Raw genomic sequence first — 26,942 nt, forward strand, 5'->3', positions numbered from 1 at the left:
GGGGGTAGGCCACTTAAGTGGCAGGTACCATACGGTGCCCCATCCCTGCAAATGCAGGTCCTTTCTCAGGGGAGTCCACCAGTGAGGAGCATAGTGAGTGGGGTCTGAGTGTGCGGTGCAACACTTGTCTGGCTTTACGGTTCCTGTGAGGGAATGGCAGGAAACACATGACAAGGTGTCGCATCCTCGAACCGCAAACTCCTGCCTACTGGAGATAGAAGAGAGGGCTGAGAGTGGCAAGGCATAGTGTCACTCACTGTCAACCGAGCTGCATCTTAGGACCCAGAAATTGAGGAAATTGCTCCTTTGTTGAAATTGTAGGGACAAAAAATAAACTCATTAAAGGATTCTCCACACGGCCCTCCTCCGGGGGGAAGGAGCGGTGTGTCCACCGTCTTCTAAAGAGCAGCTTCCTCCATCTCTGGGTTTCACGTCTCAAGAACGCCGCTTCTCCTGACGCTTAGAGGGTCTGGCGAGGACTGGGTAGGGCTGCATGGCCTGAGGTGGAGGTAGAGGCCGCAGAAGGACGTCCTTGGCGACGAGCAGACGGGGGGGACTGCCACAGGCGGATTGGTGGAAGCCATAATATTTATAATATATTTATAATATATTTTAAACTGATTAAGTTGCAGCTTCATTACTACTAATTACTAAAATATTAACCCCCTGGGGTCAGCTGTCGTGATCGCCTAGTTTTTTTCCTTATCAGTGTGAAAGAGACTCAAATAACAATGTCGATTTTTGTAAGTCCATTCTGAAACGCGACAGATAATGAACTGTAACTCAGCGAATACTTTTCACATAGACATGAGAGATGTGTATTTAGAAAGCTTGATGTGTCTATTTTTAAATGATACAATTCATATCAAAACAAATATTCTCTGTTTAAGTAATCCGTATGAAACCAACGAGAGTTTCTCAAGCCTCTGCTCATTATCTCTAATGTGACCACACCCACCCGCGCACAAGCAACTCACTTGTTAATCGACTGGTAAACGCCCCCATTACCTCAAAACAAAGGATCAACTTTTATCATTCTTCTGCTTTTCATCAAGTTTGGAAGACACGCTGTGAGTTTACCTTGGATTTACCTCAGAAGAAAAAGAACACGATTTGAAGATTTTTAAGGTAAGAAATTTATTCTCACTTATATTAGTTAGCGTGCTATTGTTGCATAAACCTCACATTTTAGGCTACTAGTTGAACTGGTGCCAGACTAAAATGTATGAAATCGATGGAAACATGTTGAATATAGACTGGTAGGCAACCTTTAAATGGTAAATAAATATGTACGACACAAGGATCTTTTTATGAATAGTATACAAGGATGAATATTATAATGTTTAGACCAATGTTTTCTATGAAATTCTGTGTTTGTGGATATCTGCTTAAACGTAAATATTTAATGTGGTAAATATAAGTTTTCATAGTGAGGAGCGGCTCGATCACTTCAGTAAACGGTCTCTACACGCTCTGTGAGTTTGGGTCACTGGCACTGTGCATTTGAAAAGCAAAACGCGTCAAACATTAGGCTACATGTTTTTACACCAATCTCATTTCATAACATCATAACGAATGTTAATCCATATGTGATACACACAAAGTATGTACACAATTGTGTTTTTTTCCTTTCTTTTGAAGATGTATATTGTTATGAGTAAAATTATTGCATTACTGTCTTATGTTGTGTTTATATGCAAATTAACAAATATATATTTACATTTATATGGACAGAAATAAAGGACTCTTATTTTGACATTCTGGCTGGGGAGTCGCGAACGAAACCGTGGTTCAAGTATATCCAGCCCCGTGAGTTTAAGATACATGGGGGCCAAATTGGAGATAACTCGTCAGACATCTCGTTTAACAATGTCTGCAGGCAAATTGACAGCAGTAAAAAAAAACTTCAGCGATGTCGACGTTGTTAGAGGGGTGCTGCGAATTATCAAGCCAGGCATTTTTAAATATATGCTGATGAACAAAGATGACATGACTGTAGCTGAACTAAAGGGGTTCTTACAATCACACTTGGGGGACCGAAATAGCACAGAGCTATTCCAAGAACTAATGTGTACCAAGCAGAGTGAACACAAAACCCCTCAACAGTTCCTGTACTAAACAAGCAGATTCAGACAGGGAGTATTGTGCAGCTACGGTGCAGGATGTGTTCTTACACACTGTTTACCAGGGTCTAAGCCACCGGTGTAAAGATATTCGCAGCGAGCTGAAATCCTTGCTAGCCGATAGTGATGTAATATCCTCAGGCACGTTATGAAAATCACAAGTGACGAGAATGAGAGGCTGCGTCGACTGGGCCCACCAACCAGAGCAAAACCATCCATGGCTAATAGTGCCCAAGTTAGCGATGAAACTGGCGGAGATGTGAAAGCTCCAAAGGGGTTTGCTGCATAAAAAGGGCAGAACGATCAGATTAAGCTTCTTACTGCCAGGATTGATGCTCTAACCAGCATTGTAGACGCTATACAACACTCCAAGCCAGTGTGAACGGAGGGTGGCTGCCAATGCTCCTCCAGCCAACCATCCTCTCGCCGGGTGAGCCGCTGGCGTTGCTGTCCATGGTGTGCGGACGAAGGGCGACAGGACTGTACTCACTGTTTCATCTGTGGTGAGGATGGACACCAGGCAGTGGGGTGCCTACGACGACCTCAGCGACGGAAACGGGAACCGGCCACTGCCAAGGGGCAACCAGTGACCGCACAGCAAATGCCCCAACCAGACGTTGCTCCCCCAAAGCCGGCCAGGCCTAGGGAGAGATAAGTGCTAGAACAAGAACAAGAGCACCAGAGACAAACAAACAAATCTACAAATGAGGTGAGGTCCAGGAGCCAAGGAGCAAGTGTTCTAGGCTCCTGTAAGACCAAAAATGACAACATAATCAAATTGATCGGAAGCAAGGCACTGACCCAGTGCGACTTGAATGGCTTGACAGTGAGGGCATTACTTGACACAGGTGCCCAAGTCAGCATGGTGGACAGTGAGTAGAAAGAGAAATATCTGCCAAGTGTTGAGGTGAGGCCGCTTCGGGAACTTCTTGGGTGTCAAGATGATCTGAAAGTCTACGCTGTAAATGGAGACCTCATCCCATTTGACGGCTGGGCGGTCATCACAGTCAACCTGCTAGGAAATGAGGATCCGAGTCTATCTATTAATGTCCCATTCCTGGTGAGTAAAATGCCAATTGAGAGACCACTCTGGGTTTCAACTTAGTTGAAGAACTGATTCAAGGACAGTCTGACCAGTTGATGCCAACACTTACTTCACTACTGGCCGGGGCCATTGATATCCCTCACGAAAAGGCACAAACTTTAGTCAAGGTGATCCAAGCTGTTGAGGAAGATAACGGAGATGGGTACTTGAAGGTTGGTCCAAGAGGGGTAGTTATCCGGGCAGGACAGGTGACTTGGGTGAAGTGCAGAATCCCTTTGAAGATGACACAGTGGTCTTGTTTGAGCCTCATGAAAATAGTGACCATTTGAGATTCTTGGACATTGGAGAGGGGCTCTTAGAAATACAACCCCAAAGTGACCCTTGTGTTTCCATGCCCATTGGAAATAGCACAGTGGTTGATGTGACCCTGCCATGTGGCACAGTGATTGGAACATTACAGCGGATTGAGAGGATATTAGTGGAGCCTGGTAAAACAAGTGAGCCAACGCAGACAATGATCCATTCTGCGACCACTTGAGAGGATGAGGTGAAAACATCATTGTGGCATCCACCCGTCAACCTGTTCCACCTGGAAGAGGGCCAATGAGAGGTTGTTCAAAGAATGTTGTATGAGGAGTCTGGTGCCTTCAGCAGAGATGGCAATGACATTGGTTGCATACCCAGCTTGCAGATGCCAATCACACTTAAAGAAGACATCCCGGTTCAGAGGGCGTACTCATCAGTGCCAAAACCCTTGTTTAATGAGGTGAAGAGCTACATACATGATCTCCTAGCAAAAGGATGGATCCTCAAATCAAAGTCACCATATGCCGCTCCAGTAGTCTGTGTCTGCAAGAAGGATGCCAAGCTGAGGCTCTGTGTTGATCACCGTCTCCTGAACAGGAAAACCATCCCTGACCGTCACCCATTGCCTAGGATACAGGATCTGATTGACACCCTTGGGTGATACTCCTGGTTCAGCATTCTCGACCAAGGCAAAGCGTACTACCAGGGGTACATCGCAGAGGGATCCAGACACATGACAGCATTCATGACAACCTGGGGGCTGTATGAGTGGGTCCGGATCCCCTTTGGGTTGTCCAATGCGCCTGCTGCCTTCCAACGCAGTATGGAAGAAATGCTTGACTCGCTCAGGGATGAGTGCTGTATCCCATACTTAGATGACGTCTTGTGCTATGTAAGGTCCTTTGAAGAGCATGTTGAGAACATCTATAGAGTGTTGAGGGCCCTCCAGTATCATGGTGTAAAGCTGAAACCTGGAAAGTGTGAAATGTTCCAGAGTGAGGTCAGGTACGTCGGACGGCTGGTGTCAGCGGAAGGAGTGCGGATAGATCCTAAGGACCTGGAGGACAATCAGGACTCCCCAGACAGTAAGTGATGTGAGGAGGCTACTTGGGTTCCTCAGTTACTACCGTGCCTTCATTCAAGACTTTTCCAGGAGAGCAAAACCCTTGTACGAACTGCTGCAGATGAAGCCTGGAACAACATGGGATACTCACAGCAGGAAGAAAGCTAAAGGCCCACAAGTTCCCTCCAGAACTCCAGTAGAATGGACCAGGGATCACCAACAGATCCTGGAGGAACTAATTGGTATGTTACCAAGCCCACCTATACTGGCATATCCGGACTTCAACTTACCCTTCACGCTCCACACTGATACATCCGAAAGGGGCCTAGGGGCCATCCTATACCAGCGACAAGACGGGAGGTTGAGAGTAATAGGATATGGATCCAGAACATTGACAACGATGGAGAGGAACTACAGATTACACAGTGGTAAACATGAGTTCCTGGCATTGAAGTGGGCGGTGTGCGAGAAGTTCCGGGACTACCTGTTCTACTCACCACACTTCACAGTGTACACCGACAACAACCCCCTGACATACGTGATGAGCACAGCAAAGCTTAACGCAGTGGGCCATCGATGGGTCAGGGAGCTATCTGACTTCCAGTTCGATGTCAAGTATCGGCCAGGAAAGGTCAACATCGACACAGACACCTTGTCTCGTCTTCCTCTGGACATTGATGTATACACTTCAGAGTGCACGGAAGGGCTACCCGCGGGGGCAATCCAAGCAGCATGGGAGGGCAGTCATGTGTCGAAGATGAAGGACGTGGCCTGGGTTGCTGCCCTGTATATGTCGACTGGGGAGGATGAACCACGTCAACCCACCACCTGGTTGCCGACAATAGGACAGGATGAACTGATTCCAGCCCAGAAAGAAGATTCTGTAATCTTTCAAGTGAGACAATGGAAGGAGGAGGGTGTCACCCTCACAGACGAGATGAGTGGAGTTTTGACAGGAACCAATAGAAAGCTGATGTATGAGTGGAATAAGTTACATCTTGAGGTAGGAGTCCTATATCGAAGAACGAGGGAGAGAAAACAGCTTGTCTTACCGAGCAAGTACAAAAAGCTGGCACTTGAGCACCTCCATGACAAGATGGGACACGTGGGTACGGAGCGAGTACTGAGCCTGGCGAGGGAACGGTTCTACTGGCCATACATGAAAGCTGAAGTTGAAGAATATGTGACCAGAAAGTGCCCATGTATAAAACAGAAGAAACCGACTGTACATGTACGAGCGCCCATGGGTAGCATCATAACACACTCACCTATGGAGCTGGTCTGCATTGACTACCTGCACCTGGAGGATATGAATATATCCTGGTCGTCATGGACCATTTCACAAGGTTCGCCCAAGCCTACCCAACCAAGAACAAGTCAGGGCGGACTGCAGCTGAGCGCTTGTTCCAAGATTACATTCCGCGCTTTGGGTATCCGGCCAAGTTACATCATGACCAGGGCCGCGAGTTTGACAATGAACTTTCTCACACTCTCCAACAGTTTGCTGGAATCGGCCACTCTCGAACGTCGCCATACCACCCCCAAGGAAACCCAGTCGAGAGGTTCAATCGGACCCTTCTACAGATGTTGAGGACACTGGCAGACAAAGAAAAAGAAAGGTGGAAAGAGCACTTACCTCAAATCGTGCATGCCTACAACTGTACACGGCACGAGTCCACTGGATATTCTCCCTTTTACCTGTTGTACGGACGGCATCCTCACCTTCCAGTATACCTGATCTTCGGCCTGGTGGAGCCATCGGACGGAGTCACTTCAAAGGGATATGCAAATCAGTGGGCGGCGCGGATGGCTGAGGCATACAAGATTGCTGAAGGAAACAGTCGTCAAGCAAGTGCGAGAGGGAAGGCTCAATATGACCGAAAGGTGAGAGGAGTGGTACTGAAAGTGGGAGACAGAGTGCTCGTTAGAAACCTTGGAGAACGAGGGGGTCCAGGGAAATTACGATCCTACTGGGAAAAGGTGGTTTACGTGGTGAAGGGGCAGGTATATGATAACCCAGTTTATGTAGTCTCCCCTGAAAATGGGGACAATAAGAAAACTAGGACACTGCACCGGAATCTACTAGTACTGGTGAATGACTTAACTATGGAGGCTCCCACGACGACATTCCGATCGACAAAACCAGAAAGACAAAAAAAGAAAAGAGGTCAGTCACCCAACAGAGAAGACATTAGAGACCGAGACAGTGACATGACAGACTCAGATGAGGAAAGTAGTGGGGGAGGATACTGGCTGAGAAATCCAGTTAGCTGGACGGAACCAATGAATAACCTGCTACCTGAGCGAGCACCTGTAAGAGAAGAGTTCAATCAAACACAAAGAAGGGGGGTATCAAGGATACTGGAAAATTCACCAGAAAGAGAACCAAATACCTACCTGGCACCACCCGTGAAGGATGATGTGGACGAGGAGAGGGAAACAGCTGCTTGTGTTGAGCCAGAGGGAGTAGAAAGGGAGGCTGAAACTCCAAGTTTGGGGGATGAAGCTGCAGGGAGAAGGTCTGCTAGAGAGAAAAGGCCACGACAGATTTACACTTATGACACTTTAGGTCAGCCTGTGCTACGGCCATACCCGACACTTAATGCAGAACAGCTTATCCGATCACACATGTACCTTTCTGGGGTATAAATAGTTACTTGCCACAAATTGGTTATCCCAATTCATACACTCCCCACACATACATACCTTACAATTTCAATGCGCCCATGTGTTGATTGCACATATTCGAGGTAAGAGGTTGACCACTGGAGCTTTTCTTATTTTGTCAGGGAGAGTGTGATACACACAAAGTATGTACACAATTGTGTTTTTTTCCTTTCTTTTGAATATGTATATTGTTATGAGTAAAATGATTGCATTACTGTCTTATGTTGTGTTTATATGCAAATTAAGAAATATATATTTACATTTATATGGACAGAAATAATGGACTCTTATTTTGACATTCTGGCTGGAAAGTCGCGAAACGAAACCGTGAACTGCGCATGCTCCCTCATATCTGCAGAGGAGCTGTGAAAGAGCAGACGCGACTCTCTCTTGTTCTTTTCATTGAATCCTGTTTTACAGATAACAGTAATCTGTCAGCTGGGTCTCCTGTGCCGGGACCTGCAACACATACATATGATAACATATGATAATCCTAATCCATATATTTTTCTCAAGTGTAGTGTGAAGTGTTCCTTTCAAATGATTTATAGTTATAAACCGCCTGCACACCGTCTTTGTCTTTGTCTACACTTTGTCTTCCCAGGTGTGAAACACATCAATATTCATGATGATTCAAGCCCTCCCCGCATACACAAAACATGTCTTACAAATTATAAATCAATATATTGTTTTATGCAAATGAGTGGGCAGGATGATTTTCACATAGTTAAATGATACAATTTTCAAAAGACTTATAATAATCAATATGTGTTTTATGGCCTTTTTTCAGTGACAATTTTTTTTTCACAAACCACGCATAAACGTAATTCTCTCAAAACTACAAACTTTTACATAGATGCTGCTCACAAATTATTGTAGCAGAGTTTGTGCTGAATACAGTGTAATCAATCTTTAGCCATGAAAATGTTACAAGTAACAGAAATAAGCACAAATTTCGAAGCATGTCAGAACACCTTCAGGGCCCAGAAAACACCTCAGACCACAGAGGGTCATTTTTACATGTTGGTCGAACCACATGTCTTTGGTTTGGTTGATAAATGTTTCTAAAAAAATGATTTCTCTAAAGCTTTAGCAACAGCAGTTTAGCAGCCGCAATACAATACAAACACAATACAAAATAGGACAATACAAACACTCGCAGCGACAGCTCATGTAAATATTTACAGCTGGCAGGACGATGTCTGATTTCTTATAGTTTATTGGTGGGCTGGTTTGTTCCTGAGATAAACCTATTACACAACAGACCATGACAGAAGTTTAAAGTCACAATACAGCTTGCCTTGCACAGGCTTATCCTCTATTGTCAGAATGGGCAATTCCTCATAACACAAATATCACGCTACAATAAGCATCCCACCGCATGGTCCTACAACTCTGGACTTTACTCTCTGCTGTAGTATAAACTTCAGGGACCATATAAAAAAAAGAATTTTGCATTCCTAAATGATTGAAAAACAAATGGAATGCAGGGAATGGGAGTGCATATATATATATATATATATATATATATATATATATATATATACACATACACACACACTGTATTGTATTGTATTATACACACACACACACACACACACACATATATATATATATATATATATAATACAATACAATAGTGCAAGTTTGCAACATTTACGTCAACAGACCTGTTACTGTATAAAGAGCTGTAATCAGCAGCAGAATAATCACGGCAAGGTAAATGTTCAGTCCCAGAGCCTGGTTGATGAAAATGCCCCCTGCAAACATGTCCCCCTGAGAAGGGGAAAAGGGAGAAAAATAGTTTGAACTTTCCATTTCAAAACAATGTCTCTATCTTTATAATCTAAACCCATTTTAGTCTGAATTCACATGGCAATAAAAGATATTTCTACAAAGAAAATCACCGCCATTTCAGACTATAAACTGTGTTAGTGAAGACTTTATGTAAAGATAACTAAATACAGAGGCTGGACAGACAGCACCATATTGTGAAAATGGTAGCAAGTTCCAACTCATCTTTCATTTAATCATTGTCAATATACACATAAGGGGAAAAAGCAAATGTAAGGTAAAACTTTAAATAAAAGCATAAGGGGAAGTGTATATTTTTGGTCTTTTAACTGATACACAAACTGGTTACAATTTATTTTACGCCTTCAGTAGTTTATTTCAAATGTTCTTGTACTTGATGTGTGCATGCAGTCTCTCATAATTGGTCAAAAAATCTGCATTCATAATAATTAACGAAATAACAAAATACTTTTAAAATAGTTTTCGATTGAGTGTAGCATGTTACACCACTGATAGTATGTTAAAGTTTTCTAAAAGTATTGCATGACAACTACCTCTCAAAGTACCATGTTATTACCATTTGATTCATGCACTTTTCTGTAAGGTCTGAGACAGATTTTGGACTCACAGAGATTTTGGTGAAAACATAGAGAATCAGGGACAGCACAGAGAGATAGATACGGATACGCTGCCCACCAAAGCGTTTCTTCAGGTACTCCGGCATGGTCACGACCTGCAGATAACGTCAATAAAGACCATAAAAATTATACCATAGAGATAAAGTACACATTCATGTTGTGTAAGTAAGCAATATTTGAAAGATTTGTTCTGTAATGCTGGTTGAAGAGGAAGAAATGTAAGCATACCCCAGCTTTTATGTAGATTGGCACGAAGAGCCATCCCAGAATAATCACAACAACAAGAGCCTGAGAAGGGAAAATTAAAAAGAGATTGTAATTACAGATATTTTATTTTATATTTTCTACACATAATCCCATCAGTGTTGTAATTGTTTACTAAAAATAAAAGGGTAACACTTTACAATAGGGTTTCATTTATTTCATTTTAGTAAATTAAATTTAAACTTCAACTTAAATAAAAAAAAATTATAGCTAAATAGGAATATAAAAAAAATGACTAAAGTAAATAACTAAATGACAAACTTAAAATTAAATTAAAATGAAACATGAAAATAAAAAAATAAGAGCTAATTTTAAATATTAATAAACACTATAACAATATATAAATATTAAAATAACATTGATGTTTAATTGGTTCCTTAATATATTATTAATATCTTATCCTTAACAACAATAATAATAATAATAATAATAATGCATAGTATACTTTTATCCTTCTAATAAATAATTAATAATAAAAATTGCAATAATATAGTTCAATATATATGCAAAATACTTATAAAACATTATTTTTTAATGATCCATATAGTCATAAATAGTAGGCTAAAACATATTTCATGACACACATCATAATTATTAAATATCATATAATTATTAAGCTTTTTTTAAACATACATTCCACTCAAAGCCTCCAATGGCAATACCAGCAGCCGCTCCACTTCCTGCTAGTCCCACAAAATGCCCACTTCCAATGTTACTTGCAAAGAGAGAGGCTCCAATCTGAAAAAAGTTTAAGATACTTTAGTTTTGCTTCATATTATATTTATTATTAAACAAACATTTGATATTCAGTGTGAGGGGTAAACCCAACAGAAAGTCAGATTGGTTACAAAAGTCAGCAAAGGATTGTGGGAACTGTATGTGAAGCGTCTTGCTTCAGAATATATTAACTCTGTCTACTGTTTGACTATATCTAGCAAATCCAATCACCACGATGATAAGCTATAAAAACGGCTTCTTGTGCACAACCTGAGGTGTAACTCAAACAATAAAGATTGGAACAATGAACTTTGTAATAACAAATAAAAAGCTTCAAACTTTCGTATAAAGTGATTGTGGCGAGCAGGACGAGGTCGAGGGCCATGAGAGAGCGACGCGAGGCCGGTGGCATGATTTATGATGAATGACACCTGTGAGATGCACCGGTCTCGTATCTCTCACGGAGGAGCGGAAGGATAAAGGAGGAGCGACGACTGTGAAGATCGAGAGAGGAACAGGCCTGAACTTATGTTGTGTTTTGTTTTATTATACGTGAAAGCAGTCGTCCGTGAGGGGCTGCTGTCTATTACTTTCGTTTTGTATTTGTTTTATTTTATATTATTAAACTTGTTGATTGTTCGCGGTTCCCACCTCCTTCTTCCCACAACAATGAACCTCGTTACAGTGATAACTTTATGTCATGGACCAAAGCATGATTGCTCCATAAATGCTGCATGAGAAAAGCTTATCAGCTGTAATAAATTGTGGGTTGCATCTGGCATCATGGCATTATGGCCCCACCAAAGATTTCATTCACCCTATCATTATATAAAGGTTCTGAAATAGAGGGGCAGTTAGCGTCATTATCATGCCATATCAGTAACAAAGTAAAACTAGAAGCTAAAGTTTGTGAACAAACTTTGATGTTGGCTTGATAAAGCCTGAACCTTGAACATGGTCTCGAACTCGGATCGCCTTGTGTACAGCTGCGGCAAATGTATTATTTTGGCAGCTTAGAGAGAGCCTGAATGGGCAGCCTGAGTCAAAAGAGCCAAAGCACATATCTGTAAATGTTTAATGTGGTAAATATAATGTTTCATAGTGAGGAGCGGCTCGATCGGTTCAGCTGTCTCTGCACGCGCTGTGAGTTAGGGTCACTCGCGCTGTGCATTTGAAAAAAAAAAAACTGGTGTTCTATATATATATTTTTGTGAATTTTAAATCGCAATTTTAACTAGAAAAATCCCAATTAGATTATCTCCCCCAAATTGTGCAGTTGCTCCTGATATCAGCATGTTCACAGCTGGGTTTTTTTTTGTTTTTTTTTTCAGGGACCATATGCCACTGATGAGTCCTGCTGACTTAAACATTTACATGAGTCTCTGTACATGAACATGGTAAAATGAAAAAGCAAACACCTTGGAAATGACAGGTATGTTGAACAGGAACTGTTTCAGGAATGGCACAAAGGTGTGTGACTGTTCGAGTCTCTCTGTTTAGATTAGTGTGCTCAATAATGTGCCTTTTTGTCCTTTGTTATGTATTATGTTGTGTTGTAAATAAATCTAAACAATCAAAAAGTCATTCTTTTAATCTCTCTGCATTCTTTGTTCTAGTTCCCTCACAATCCCACCTGATAGGGCCATTTTAAATCAATATATTGTTTTATGTGAATGAGTGGGCAGGATGATTTTCACACCGTTTGAAGCAAAAATTCTAGGCTACATGATACAATTTTCAAAAGTCTTGTGAACAAATAATCAGTATGGGTTTTATGGCCTTATTTCATTGACTAATAATGTTTTTTTTTTTTCACAAAGCATGCATAAACGTAATTTCTACCAGAAAGACCCGGGAGGCAAAATGACGTAACAAAGCATAATTCATTAACGGCCCAGCAAGCAAGTATTGTGATATAAAGTTCTTTGACGTAGGCCCCGTCCATAACTCGCAATCCGAGGGTAACGGATTCTGCATTTCCTGCCTGAAGGCGAAGGCAGGGGCACAGCCGACCCCCCGGGGGGTATGGGAAGGGACCATCCTGGTGGTGGTGGTGGGGAGGATGGAGGTGAATGTTGGCGTCAGCATCTGCGAACTCAGACCTGTGTAAGTACCGATCTTTTGTACTACGAGTATTAGAACACGATTGGTTAGATGAGAAAGTAATAAGTGACGTATAACAATTGAGTCTTCCTGGCAGAACATACGCTAAAGCTTCCATTTTCTCAAAACTACAAACTTTTACATACATGCTGCTCACATATTATTGTAGCAGAGTTTGTGCTGAATACGGTGTAATCAGACTTTAGCCATGAAAATGTTAATAGTAACAGAAATAATCACAAATGTCAGGGCATGTCAGAAAACCTCCAGGGCCCAGAAAACACCTCAGACCCCAGAGAGTTAAAAATGGCTTTCTGAAACACAGATTAGGTACAGATTACTAACACCTGGGGTCCATTCTTCATACCTCGCTTTATACATCTGATATGTAATACATCTTGTCATAATACATGCCAGATCTTCTAATCGATGGCTAATTTGGTTCTTCGGTAAATTCAAAGTCAACGTCAAAGTTTATTTATTAAGCACTTTTTAAAAACAGCAAGTGTTTATCAAAGTGATGTACACACATCACATATCAATGATACAAACAGTCAACAGCACAAAATAAAACAATAAGACACAATAAAAAAGCAACACTCACAAAGCGTCAAAACTGAAATTTTCTTGGCTTTTTTCATGATAACAGAGGTCTAGGGGCTATGTAAATACCATATAAGTTTCAAAACAGTAAATCCACAGACAAATGCACACAGCCTGCATAAAGTAGCTGTGCCTTTTCACGAGCCGTTGTGACTTCCGTAAAAATATGACCTCAGAACTACTCAGTCACCACCCCGAGCACTGCCCACCGTCCCTCCATCCTTTTTCCCAACAACAACAACAACATACTACATATCAACTAACTCTCATTAGAGTTTTAGTAGACTGTAGAAGACTGTCAGTAGACTGTTGGGTTAGTAGAATAAGTTGACATGTAGTTGCCAAGTTACTTATAGTCAGTATAATGTCTGTTGGCAGACCATCAAAATAAAGTGTTAGCATATATTAAGCAGACAGTCTACTAATACTCTAATGACTGCTAGTTGTCATGTAGTTGCAAAGTTACTTATAGTCAGACTCAGTAGAATGTCTAAAGTGGACTATCGAAATAAAGTGTTACCGGTGTAGCGACTCTGACAGGGTATCCGGACAGATGTATCTAAATTAGCGAATCCCGATTTGCAAACAAAGGTCAGTTCTTCGTGAGTAAACAAAGGGGCATTCTGTATACGACCCCCTTCGGGCATGTTGACCAGCAGGGGTGCCACTATGGCTGGAGTCTCCCTAGCACATGACACATTTGGAACAAGCCAGCGTTGTCTTCAACAAACGGTCAACCATTCAAACCTCGCCGTCTCACGGGACACGCATCCTGACCCCCCCCCCCCCCCCCCCCCCCACACAGGAAGAGTCCACAAGGAATGCCTTAATGCTGATGAACAATTACCCATTTCAACACACACACACACACACACACAAATCTTTCTCCAATATCCTCACTGAAAGACATTTAACCAGATGTATTCGATGTGTTTTTATGTGTGTCTGTTTGCCCATGTCACATGGGAATAACTATGACTTTATCGTAGCATAAAGTGAGTTATAAATACCTTCATTATGCATTTTGAATATAACTGTATATCCCTCTTACAATAACGTTCTTACTACCTGTAGAACACTTGTGGCGTGAACAACGCGAATATGCATACAAATATTGAGTAAAGTGTATTTTTGATCAGTTTTACTCTCATTCAAGATCGAAGTGTCTTTAGACTGTAAACCCTCCCCGCTCGCACACAGAGATGAGGAGCGTGCGCTCTCAGACAAAGAGTAATAAAAACTGAATTCCCGCCTGTGACTTCCAACTCTCCGATTGGCCAAGCCGACAGGGAGAGGCGGGATTTCTCCCAGGTGATATATGTCGGCGCGCTCACTCCAACTCGGTTGCTTCTGAAACTCTTCCTGCTCTCTTCGAAGCTTCATCATGTGACTCCTCGTGCATTTGGACCTCGCCTTAGTGTGATGATCCATCGTTTCTTTTCTTTTTTTGTTTCTTCAAGTTTATTTTATCCTTTTCGAGGTCTCCTCTGTTCATGTCTTCTCGCGAAGAAAATGAACACAGCCAGACTGGCAAGCTTCACCTACAAGGACATTCAAACACGCCGCGCTCGCGCGCGCTGGACGAACCCGAACTCGTGACACGAGGACAGAGAGAGACACACACGCCTTCTTCACATCAACCACAAAAGAGCTTTACCTGTGCAAGTAACCGTTTACCATTCTTTCGAGGTTTAAGATCTGTGATTCTTGTTGTCTCAAAAGGTTCTGTCTGTGATGAATTTTGCCAAACCAGAAGATCTCTCATCTTCTTACTCTCTCTCTCTCTCTCTCTCCCTCCCAATCTTTCTCTCTCGCAACCTCTCTCTCTCTCACTCCTGTTTGTTATTCGTCTGTCTCGTTAGTTTTACTGTTTAACTGTACATACATGTATCCTGTGTTCAAATGTAGAATTCTGTATCCGTAGTTTCAATTATTAAAACCATATTCTTGATTGATCCTGAAGTGCTCATTTACAAGTCAATGAAATGATGATCTCATAGCTACAAAGCTTTACAAGTTGTTACTATTTCAGTAACGTAAATTTTATAAACACGAGAAAATTAATGTTCACGGCCGGAACATTGAGATTTCTTGGAGTTTATAAAAAGGGATAACTTTGTTGAGAAGTTGGTAAGTTAATCTTACGGCTGTTTGCTGGACAAACCGATTGTTTGATAACTAAATTAATTCCCTTAAAGTTATCTCATATAATCGATCTGTAATGAGACCATTGATATATGAATGAGGAATTATAATTCGTTATGATTTACCATTCATACATACGATCGATCTGTTTTCAATTTCGATAATATAACTGTAATATGCAAATATATTAATCATATTTCATGATTAATTATTAAAATTCCCTATAAATAATTTGAGCTAATTAAGGCACATCTCAATGTGGCTACACCGGGCAAACTATTCCAGAGCTTCGGGGCCGCCCCTGCGAATGCTCGGTCACCCCTGCAACTAAAAGCAAGGTCAGCAGACCTAAGTGCTCTTAGCAGAGCATACAGCTTGATCAGATCAGATATTTAGGTGCTAAACCACTAAGAGATTTAAAAACAAACACCAAAATCTTAAAATGAATCCTGAAATGGACAGGTAGCCAGTGAAGGGAGACGAGAACAGGGGTAATGTGTTCCCGCTTTCATGTACCCATCAACAGGTGAGCTGCCGCATTCTGGATCATCAGCACTCTGGAGAGAGAGGCCTGACTAATACCTATATAGAGGCCATTACAATAATCCAGACAAGTTGAAATAAAAAATACGAACAAGTCTTTGAAAGTCTTTAAAGCACAGGAAAGATTTCCAAGTGAGTTGTCTCACTTGGAAAAAACTAGATTTAACTACAGAGTTAAAGCTATAATATGTAAAAAATTTTGGCCACTAGGGGTTGCTGACCTCTTACAAAAACAAAGGCGTAGGTTTATGGCGCAGTGTGATGGCTACGGCCACACAGGGTAATATCACCTCAGTTTCAAACATTTGATTACCGTTATTTTATCTTATCTCTTTAGTTTGTTGCACTGATTATTATTTATAGTCAGCTAAACTATGATATTTAAATAACAAACAGAATACAGTTTTTTGATTTGGTTTATTTTGCTTTACCTTTATATTGATTTACAGGTAGTGCACTAATCACATGTTTCTTTGTGTTGGGTTACCTGGACCTGTTGGGGTGCGGCCCCTTCCTGGTTGGGCGAAAGGAGTGGCTAAGGGCTGAGGAGACCTATATCCGGGAGTCAGCTCATTAGGCCAAACCATGTCTCACCATGCGCCAGGGGGGATTTTGTTCTTAGTTAGCTCTTGAGTTCTCAACTGTTAGTTGTTTACCCCTTCTATGGTATTTGGTTTTGTCAAGCTGTTATTTAAGCTTCTTTCTGTGTCTGTGTGAGAAGGTCAGTTTTTTAGTTCAGTTAACTTTGTGTTACAGGTCTATGTATTAAAACTTATATTTAGTTACATTTTTTGCTGACCTCTTTTAAGGCCTAGTTATTAAATTTGGTCTTTATGTAATTTTCCAACATTTTGGGTAATAAACCCCTTTTTTGAAACAGTCTTCTGGAACCTTCAGGAATCTTTTTTTTTTTTGATGGTGTTATTCTCCAACAAGAAGTAATGAATCGTGGTGGAAGAGGGGGAAAAGGCAGACAACAAGGAGGAGGCAAGCCAAACTGCATCGGACAAGCAACCTTTTAGTGAAGAAGGAGAAAATTGAGTTTTTGGAGTGGAAAATACTGAAGATGAAGGAAAAGAGCCAACCCTGTCTGACCTGGCAGCCATTCTCCGAGCACACATGGGACAGCAGGAGGCCCGAGATGAGAAGCAGAAGGAGGCAACTACAAGACAAGAACAGCGGTTTAAAACCCTTCAACATCAATTTCAGATGCTGCAGTTGGAAGTACAAGCCCGAACATCTCCACTGTTAGAGCCCCCACCAACGGATTCTGATCAAGATCCGGAGGCCTTTCCACCGAACAGACCTCGTTCTCAAACCCAAATGGATCCTACTGCTGTGATTGGTGATTCAACTATGACAGCAGCAGGTCAAGTCCATCCACACCATGTGCCCAGACTAGAGAAATTTGCTGATGATGACGATATTGAACACTTTCTCATTGCATTTGAGCGTATTGCCTTAGCCTGCAGATGGCAGAAGCCAGACTGTGTTTTTCATTTAATGCCATTGCTAACTGGTAAAGCTAGGAGTGCTTATGTGCATATGGACATTGATGATTCTCTTGATTATGATAGGGTTAAAGGTGCAATTCTCTCCAAGTATGACATTAACCCTGAGACCTACAGGCAAAGATTCCGTTCCCTAGAGGTGAGCCCTGACGAGAGCCCAAAGGAATTGTATGCAAGAATCAAGGAGCTGTATGGAAAGTGGATCCAGCCAAAAGGTAAAACAACACAAGAAATTGGTGAAATGATCATGCTGGAGCAATACTTGAGAATAGTGTTCCCTGAGCTGCAGATTTGGATCAAAGAGCACGATCCAGGTTCTGCCATGGAGGCTGCTAAACTAGCGGATGTGTTTGTGGCGGCACGGAGAAAAGGACAGCCATGGAGCTACAACTCATGGGAGACCCCAAGAGACAGTCGTAAACACCCTCAGCAGTATCAATTCACCCAGCAGTACCAACCAAAACCAGAGGCCAGCGGGGGTTGAACCAGTTGTTTAGCAGACCCTCAGGTAGAAAACCAATTTGCTATCTCTGTGGAATAGAAGGCCATACAAAGCCCATGTGCCCTAAAAATACAGCAAAGTTGACTCAGATGTGTGTTGTACCACGCCCTCATGTGGATGCTGTTTCCAAGAAGGACCAGGCTGTAAAGATGGCTGATGTTGAAGTTAATGGAACTGCTCTCAAAGCTTTAATTGATACCAGGAGTGATCAGACACTTGTGCACAGGAAGTTTGTACCAACCAATATTATCAGCACCAGAGATACCATCCCTATATGTTGTGAACATGGTGATGAGAAGAGTTACTCAACTGCTGACATGTATATCAAAGTGGACAATCAAACATATCTCTTGAACATTGTGGTAACTAATAAATTGCCTTATCCTGTTGTGCTAGGACGAGACCTCCCAGTGCTTTTTGATTGGTTTGAATCAGACAAAACCAGAAAATGCTATGCTGCTATCCCTAGGGGGCAGGCTAGGAAGTCTAACGAGCACTTGGAGATCCTTAGTACCTTGCCCTTCTACAGTGACGAGGCAACACCTAGGAAGTCACGTAAAACTCGTAGGCAGAGAAGACAGGATAAATTCCTTCACACAGTTGTGAAGCCACAAACTAACACCCAGCCAGAGTTGCCTTTAGGATTTCAAATGCCAGCCAGTATCATAAACATGCAGAAATCTGATCCATCTTTAGCATCTCTTTTTCAGAAAATCAAGGAGAAGGAGCCAGGAGATGAGGTGGACGTGAGCATAGAGGAGTACATTTTGCAAAATGGCATTCTCTACCGCCAACAGGAATCCGTATTGCAGCTGGTGGTCCCCCAAGCAGCCAGAGAGACTATACTGGTGTTGGGGCATTCTGTTCCCTGGGCTGGCCATCTAGGTAAGCACAAAACCACAGCCCGCATTAAACACCACTTTTACTGGCCGGGACTGCGTAGGGATGTTGCTGAATTCTCCAAAAGTTGTCCTCAGTGTCAAATGACATCTGCTAGCCTTCCCTCCAGAGCTCTACTCCTACCACTCCCCATCATTGCCACTTCATTTGAACGCCTTGGGATGGACATTGTTGGTCCTGTTGAGAAGAGTAAAGCTGGGAACCGTTACATGCTGGTTATAACAGACTATGGAACCAAGTACCCAGAAGTGTTCCCGTTGAAGTCCATAAAAGCTAATCTGTTGCTTTTTGTCTAGTACAGTTTTTTTCAAGAGTGGGTTTCCCTCGTGAAATACTGACTGATCAAGGAACTAATTTTATGTCAACTTTGTTGAAGCAGGTCTATCAATTACTTGGCATCAGGAGCCTGAGAACCACACCTTACCACCCCCAAACGGATGGGCTGACGGAACGTTTCAACAAGACGCTGAAGCAGATGCTGCGAAAGTTTGTGAACAGCAGTGGTACAGACTGGGACCTCTGGCTGCCATATCTGTTATTCGCATATAGGGAAGTACCCCAAGCCTCCACTGGGTTTTCTCCCTTTGAACTTCTTTTTGGGCATGATGTCAGAGGCCCTCTTTCTGAGAGAGAGTTGGGAGGGAGACAAGGGGAGAGGGGATTCTGTTAATGTGGTATCCTATGTTGTGCAGATGACCGATTGGAGAAAATGAGCGAGCTTGACCAGTCACACATGGCAGAGGCCCAGAAACAGCAGAAGTTCTGGTATGATCGGTCAGCCCGTCAGAGATCATTTAGCCCTGGAAAGAAGGTGCTTCTGTGAGGCGACTTAGTTACAGGATCCCTGAGCACCTGTTGACTGCACTGAAGGAGGAGGTGGATCTCATGCTGTCCCAGGGTATCATAGAGGCTTCAAAGAGTGAATGGTGCAACCCGGTAGTCCTTGTACTGAAAAAGGAGAGATTCTGAATTGATTTCAGGTACTTGAACTCAGTTTGACTCCTATCCAACACCAAGAGCAGTTTTCCACCAGGGCGGCTCTGCTCTCAGACTTGACCGGGTCCCGGAGTTCCAATCAGATCCAGTGGACAGAGGAGGCTGTGGCAGCTTTCCATGATATCCGGCAATCTATGAGTAAGCAACCAGTTTTGTATGGTCCAAACTTTAACGACCATTTCTTTGTGCAGACTGATGCATCTGACAGGGGTCTGGGCGCCGTGCTTCTTCAGGGGCCCCCTGAGAACCGCCATCCTGTTGCTTACATCAGCAGAAAGCTGTTCCCTAGGGAGGTCCGTTATTCGACCGTGGAAAAAGAGGGACTGGCTATCAAGTGGGCCCTGGACTCCTTCCGCTACTACCTTCTGGGTTGAGAGTTCACACTGGAGACCGACCATAAATCACTGCAGTGGATGGAGAGGATGAAGGACACCAATGGAAGAATCACCCGGTGGTACCTGGCCCTGCAACCATTCCGCTTCAGCATCCAACACATCCCAGGCAAAGAGAACCAGACAGCTGACTACCTGTCTCGCTGTACCAGCGAGAGTCCTGAAGGGGGGGGGGGGGGGGGGGGGGGGTGATGGCTACGGCCACACAGGCTAATATCACCTCAGTTCCAAACATTTGATTACCGTTATTTTATCTTATCTCTTTAGTTTGTTGCACTGATTATTATTTGTAGTCAGCTAAACTATGATATTTAAATAACAAACACAATACAGTTTTTTGATTTGGTTTATTTTGCTTTACCTTTATATTTATTTACAGGTAGTGCACTAACCACATGTTTCTTTGTGTTGAGTTACCTGGACCTGTTGGGGTGCGGTCCCTTCCTGGTTGGGCGAAAGGAGTGGCTAAGGGCTGAGGAGACCTATATCCGGGAGTCAGCTCATTAGGCCATACCATGTCTCACCATGCGCCAGGGGGGATTTTGTCCTTAGTTAGCTCTTGAGTTGTTTTCCCCTTCTATGTTATTTGGTTTTGTCAAGCTGTTATATAAGCTCCTTTCTGTGTCTGTGTGAGAAGGTCAGTTTTTTAGTTCAGTTAACTTTGTGTTACAGGTCTATGTATTAAAACTTATATTTAGTTACTTTTTTTTGCTGACCTCTTTTAAGGCCTAGTTATTAAATTTGGTCTTTATGTAATTTTCCAACATTTTGGGCAGTGTTGTTTTTGGCAGCCCTTTTAGTTTTAGTCTTAGTCTTTTGGACGAAAATGCTTTTAAGTTTTAGTCACATTTTAGTCACTTATAAACATAATAGTTTTAGTCAAGTTTTAGTCGACGAAAACACAAAAAGGTTTTAGTCAAGTTTTAGTCGACGAAAACACAAAAAGGTTTTAGTAAAGTTTTAGTCAATTTAAGTAAAAAAAATTAACAAATTCATTTAGGCCAAAAAGTATCGGAAATGGGCTTAGGTTTGACAGGTTGTAGCAAGTGTTGCAATTCATAAAACAACAGCTAACCTTAAAACCTTTGCATAATAAACTAGACTTTCTCATTGATGGAGATGCAGTGCTGCCATTGCCAAGCTGTACTTCATTGTCACATTGGGCAGAAACCTTTTATCCCCATATTTCAAGTTATAGTTTTTCCATGAATATTAAATGCTATTTTCACCAGTAATCACAGTAAAAAAGGAATGGTTTAAAGTTTAAACAGCAAAAAAAAAAAATTGAGCTACTACAACATTAAACACAGATAAAGTGGTAACAGTGGAATCACTGTTTTACTCCAAAAAAGCCAGGAATAAAAACATTATTACATTATTGTGGCTTTATTTGAGAAATTGCTAAAGTGCAATGAACAACGTGCCCAAAATATAAGCTATTGAGGAACACATACTTATGATCTACAACTTGCACTTCAACTTCTCTGCCAGTGCAACAACAAGATACATATTATTTGTAAACACAAACATCAAACAACCCTGTCTATCTTTAACTTGTGCAAACTGCAAAGTTGCAAACATTCTGAAACAAAATAATAAAATAAATAAATAATATGGTGCATTGAACATAGGTTGTTAGGAATGCATACTTGAATATAAAGTATGAAACAAACATGACACTTGAAGTGTGTTGAGCATAAAAATGAATAAGACAATTCCTGAATATTGTAAACAATTTGGTCTTTCAATGGTTAGTTCGGTATTTTACACTTAAAGCCCTGTTTTAAGATCGTTTCTGATTAAATAGAACGGTTAAGATTGAAATTTGGACAAATGCTGTTGTCCCGAGAATTTTAGGTTTACCCCCACCTACACGTCTATGTGCACTGGAACAATCATTCATAAAACGCATTAAACTTTAGTTTACAAAGACGTGAAACTCACCGAGTGGTCAGGGGTGTTCACAGATATGCTCACACAAAAATCGCTGCAAAAGATGCTTTCCAACAGGTTTTATCGTAGTTTTTGTCCGACTCCATTGACTTGACTAAACTACGATAAAACCTGTGTTGTTGTTGCGTTGAATCTGGTGCGCGCGCGCGGCGGCCGGGTGCTGCGCGTAACGTTACCCAAAACAAGGATAGGAAACGGCAGCATTGCTGATACTTTTTTTTTAGACAGATTGCACGCAAAACAGGCAGAAATGACATGCATTGTGAACGTCAGACTTATTATCATTTTCGTTCCGTCTCGTCTCGTCTCGTCAACGAAAACTCGAAAACGTCTCGTCATGTTTTAGTCACCTTAGAGCCATTTTTAGCTGGTCATCGTCGCGTTATCGTCATAAAAAAAAAGTGCGTCAACGAAATCATTTCGTTATCGTCATCACTGACGAAAACATCATTGATTTTGTGTAATAAACCCCTTTTTTGAAACAGTCTCCTGTGTCCTCTTGCCTCACTGCTTTGGTCCCTGACACGCAGTAATAAGCGGAATGAAGGGACTTGCTGTCATGCTGATGGATCTAATAATGTTTATGGATGAGTGAAAACATTCATGTTTTTTAACATGACTGTGGTATGAAGTAGGGCGCGATTGCTAAAAAGAGACAGACATCAGTGCCACATGCGAGTCCCGTTGTCAATGAGCCACGCTGATATTGAGCCACGCTGATAACTCATCAGGCATTATAGAAGATTCAGAGTTGTTATATTGGCAAAAGGAGGTTAAAAATAGTATTGAACAAAATGGTGCCATTCATTTTGGTCAATGTGTATAAGAGTGTATAACTGTATAATACATATTTCATATTGAGATTTACCCCCAATTTTCAGTTGTTTTACTTCAATGAAAGATTAGGTTTTTGTAAATTTTGTGTTCATATTTGACTAGGGTGCCAAAAATTCTGACCACAACTGTATGTATCCAAGTAATACATGTGTCTTCTTTGAAACACAACATTAATCTGAAGTTAAACATGCCTCTGTATAATTTAAGCCTCAATTTAGTCCTGGAGAAGCTCTAGTCTTCCTCCAGAAAATCAGCTAATTAAACTCTGCATTATACTAAATCTAGGACTATTTAAAACCATGACAGAGAAATCAGATTTCTGTTAATCTGGTTTAAAGGGCCAATTTGGTGTTGGACTAGGCTTAATCTCTGACCAGGAAATCGCCCCAATACGTTTAAGTAGTTTAAAGTATGTTGACTTGCTTCTCAAGACAACAAAATAAGTTTAAATAGTATAACAGTATGGCTTTCTCAAGCCAACATAATCACTGGTCATGCTATTGATAGATACATAATCAGCTCCTACTTTTATGGCAGTTTCAGTCTTGAGTAGCACATTACGACAATTCACCACATTTTGCACACTGATTGATCGCTATTGATGTAGTAAATGATCAGGCATTGTCATTATGTTTATGTCCATCACATCTGGAGCACAAAACAAAATGCTTTTAAGGTTTAAAGCTTGGTCATCCACCATCCGGCTCCATTTACTTACCGGCCACCACACCATACTTCTGCCAGCCAGGAAAAAGCCTCCTACTGTGGATCGATTGGTCCGTACCATTGCCTTTGAAAAAAAAAAAGAAAAAAAGAATTCAATTCAGCATATGAGGAGTTCCAGAAACTAAACATTTTATACAAAATCACATTTGACTTGATATGGTGTCATACCTGCAGACACATTTCACAATAACATTTCACATTTGTAGTCTTAAAGTGTTGATGGATTGGCGTTCAATGGCCTTTAAAAAAATATATGCCAGTAATGTAATGTCCTTAATTAAGATACTAAGACTGTACCAAAAACTCACGAGTTGATTTGAGAAAATTGTATTGTACTGTATGAAATTTTAAAAATAATTTAGTAATAATTTCAAAACAATATTTTTAGTGTTAAATAGATAGAAGTACCAGTCACGTCTTGTTTTGGTTCATGTTTCATGTCAGTCATGTCTCATGTCTTGTCATGTGATTCCCCGTGTTAGTCATGTGATCATGCTATGTGTTGCCCATGTGATTGTGTCATGTTGTCATTGGTTCATTGTGCACAGGTGTCCCTTGTCTTGTCATAAGTCTTGTGTGTATTTAAGCCCTCATGTTTGCCACGAGTCCTTATCAAGTATTGTTTCACGTAACCACTGTTGGTAAGCTCCTTGTCATGTCCATGTCCTTGTTTTGAGTTTCATGCCACGCCATGCGTTTGTTTTATGTTTGATCATGTTTTGAACAAAACTGCACTTGGGTTCTGCAACTTGCTGATATTAATAATTATAATTTGCCTGATATTAGAGCTGGGGATGCAAAGGCTTCCCAGAGTTTTACACTCATGGTTGACTTGTTAGTAGGCATGTTGATGTCACTTGAGGGGCCACAAGGACGAGAACTCACTTGCACGGGGCATGTCGACAGACTACTCAGTAAGCTACCCAAGCACTACAGAGATAGTTTCATTGAGCACCTTCAGTTACGAGGCCGACTGAGCACTGACAGCCTCAACCCGTATAACCTCCATGACCTCGCTGACTGGTTGAAAGTTGACTTGACTTGACTTGACAGACTTTATTGTCATTCAGAATACAACAAGTGCATACAGAACGAAATTTCGTTTGCATAGGCCACAAATTTCTTACAGTTTCAATTTTACAGTGTAAATGTTCATCCCAAAAATTTGTACAAACAGTTTATAATAAATATATAAATAGCAGAGTATAAATAATTTAGCCCTCTAAACATCTAACTCAATATTTGACAGTAGTCAAGTATAAAACCAGCAGTACTATGGATTATTTATTAGTATTTAACAGTCTGATGGCTTGGGGTACAAAGCTGTTGTAAAACCTGGAGGTCCGACACCGAATGCTGCGAAACCTCTTTCTGGAGGCCAGCGGACTAAACAGACCGTACTGGGGGTGAGAGGGGTCCCCGCAAATTTTCCTGGCCCGAGAGGCACAGCGGTTCTCTGCAATGTCCTGAATGGAGGGAAGAGAGGTGCCGATGATTCTCTCCGCTGTCTTCACCACCCTTCTTACATCCTTCCAGTCAGAGGCCCTACAGCCTCCACACCACACTGAGATACAGCTGGTCAAGATGCTCTCTATGGTGCTTCTGTAAAATGTGGTGAGGGTAGGCGGGGGCAGATGGGCTCTTCTCATCCTCCGTAGGAAGTACATCCTCTGCTGTGCCCTCTTCACCAGTGATGCAGTGTTTACAGACCAGGTAAGATCGTGAGTAATGAACACACCCAGAAACTTTATACTGCTAACCACCTCAACGTTTATGTTGTTGATGAGTAGTGGAGAATGGCTGGGCTGGTTCTTCCTGAAGTCGACAATGAGTTCTTTGGTCTTTTCGACGTTCAGGATCAGACTGTTTTCTCTGCACCAGCCCACCAACTGCTCCACCTCCTCTCTGTAGGCCAGTTCCTTGTCATCCTTTATTAGGCCTACCACCGTTGTGTCATCCGCAAATTTTACGATGTGATTTGTGGCATGCCTAGGGACGCAGTCATGTGTCATCAAAGTGAACAACAGCGGACTCAGGACACAGCCCTGGGGGGAGCCAGTACTGAGAGTAATGACACTAGACGTATTTTGTCCAACCCTCACTGATTGAGGTCTGTCAGTGAGGAAATCAAGCAGCCAGTTCCGCAAGGGTGTACTGAAACCCATGGGTCCCAGTTTGTCTACCAGATGTTGAGGAATGATGGAATTAAAAGCTGAACTGAAGTCCAGGAACAGCAGCCTAACATGCGCGTTCTTCTCCTCTAGGTGTACAAGACTCGGATGCAGGACGGAGGAGATGGCATCCGCAGTGCAGCGATTTGGCCGGTAGGCAAACTGGAAGGGATCAAACATGGGAGGGAGTCTGGAGATAATATAGTCTTTAACCAGCCTTTCAAAGCACTTCATTACAACGGAAGTCAGTGCGATGGGTCGGTAGTCATTTAGTGAGATGATTTGAGATTTTTTTGGCACTGGGATGATGGTGGCAGTCTTTAAGCACGTTGGCACTATGGCTTGGTCTAGCGAGATGTTAAAAATATCCGTCAGAACACAGGCCAGCTGATCTGCACAATCCTTGAGCACTCGCCCCTGAATGTTATCAGGGCCTGGGGCTTTCCGGGTATTTACCCTCCTCAAAGACCTTTGTACATCAGCTATGTCCAGGCACAGTGCTTTTTCTTGCTGTTCAGACACTGCTTTTTTTGCACAAGTGCTGTTCAGTGCCTCAAACCTCGCAAAGAAAATATTTAGTTCATTTAGAAAGTCAGTGTCAGCCTCACCTCCCGGAGGAGGTGTTACCTTATGGTTAGTGATGGTCCTTATACCTTTCCACATGTTGCTGGTGTTGGTTGGGTCCTGGAACAGGTCCTGGATTTTCTCACTATGAGAACGCTTTGCCAGCCTGATGGCACGGTTTAGATTGGCTCTCGCTGTTCTCACAGCCTCTACGTCGCCAGACTTAAAAGCAGTGTTGCGTGCTTTTAACATCTTGCGTACTTCTGCATTTACCCAGGGTTTCTGATTAGCTCTGGTAATGATGGTCTTCATGACGCTAACGTCCTCTGTACATTTGCTGATGTAAGCTAACACCGACATGGCGTACTCATCAATGTCC

At 42.0% G+C, this 26,942-nt stretch overlaps 1 protein-coding gene across 1 annotated transcript in view; it reads right to left on the minus strand.

The window, feature by feature from the left end:
• Positions 1-26,942, minus strand: part of LOC130087050 (sodium/glucose cotransporter 1-like) — a 43,805-nt gene that overhangs the window by 11,840 nt on the left and 5,023 nt on the right. Inside the window, exons 2-6 of the mRNA XM_056253241.1 lie at positions 23,821-23,892; positions 10,534-10,638; positions 9,865-9,924; positions 9,627-9,731; positions 8,875-8,980 (exon numbers count right to left, since the gene is read on the minus strand). Coding sequence (XP_056109216.1) covers positions 8,875-8,980; positions 9,627-9,731; positions 9,865-9,924; positions 10,534-10,638; positions 23,821-23,892 — 448 coding nt within the window. The remainder of the gene's footprint in view (positions 1-8,874; positions 8,981-9,626; positions 9,732-9,864; positions 9,925-10,533; positions 10,639-23,820; positions 23,893-26,942) is intronic.

Source organism: Rhinichthys klamathensis, unplaced genomic scaffold, assembly GCF_029890125.1.
Source record: "Rhinichthys klamathensis goyatoka isolate OS25496 unplaced genomic scaffold, OSU_Roscu_1.1 h1tg000104l_1, whole genome shotgun sequence".
Taxonomy (NCBI): Eukaryota; Metazoa; Chordata; class Actinopteri; order Cypriniformes; family Leuciscidae; genus Rhinichthys; species Rhinichthys klamathensis.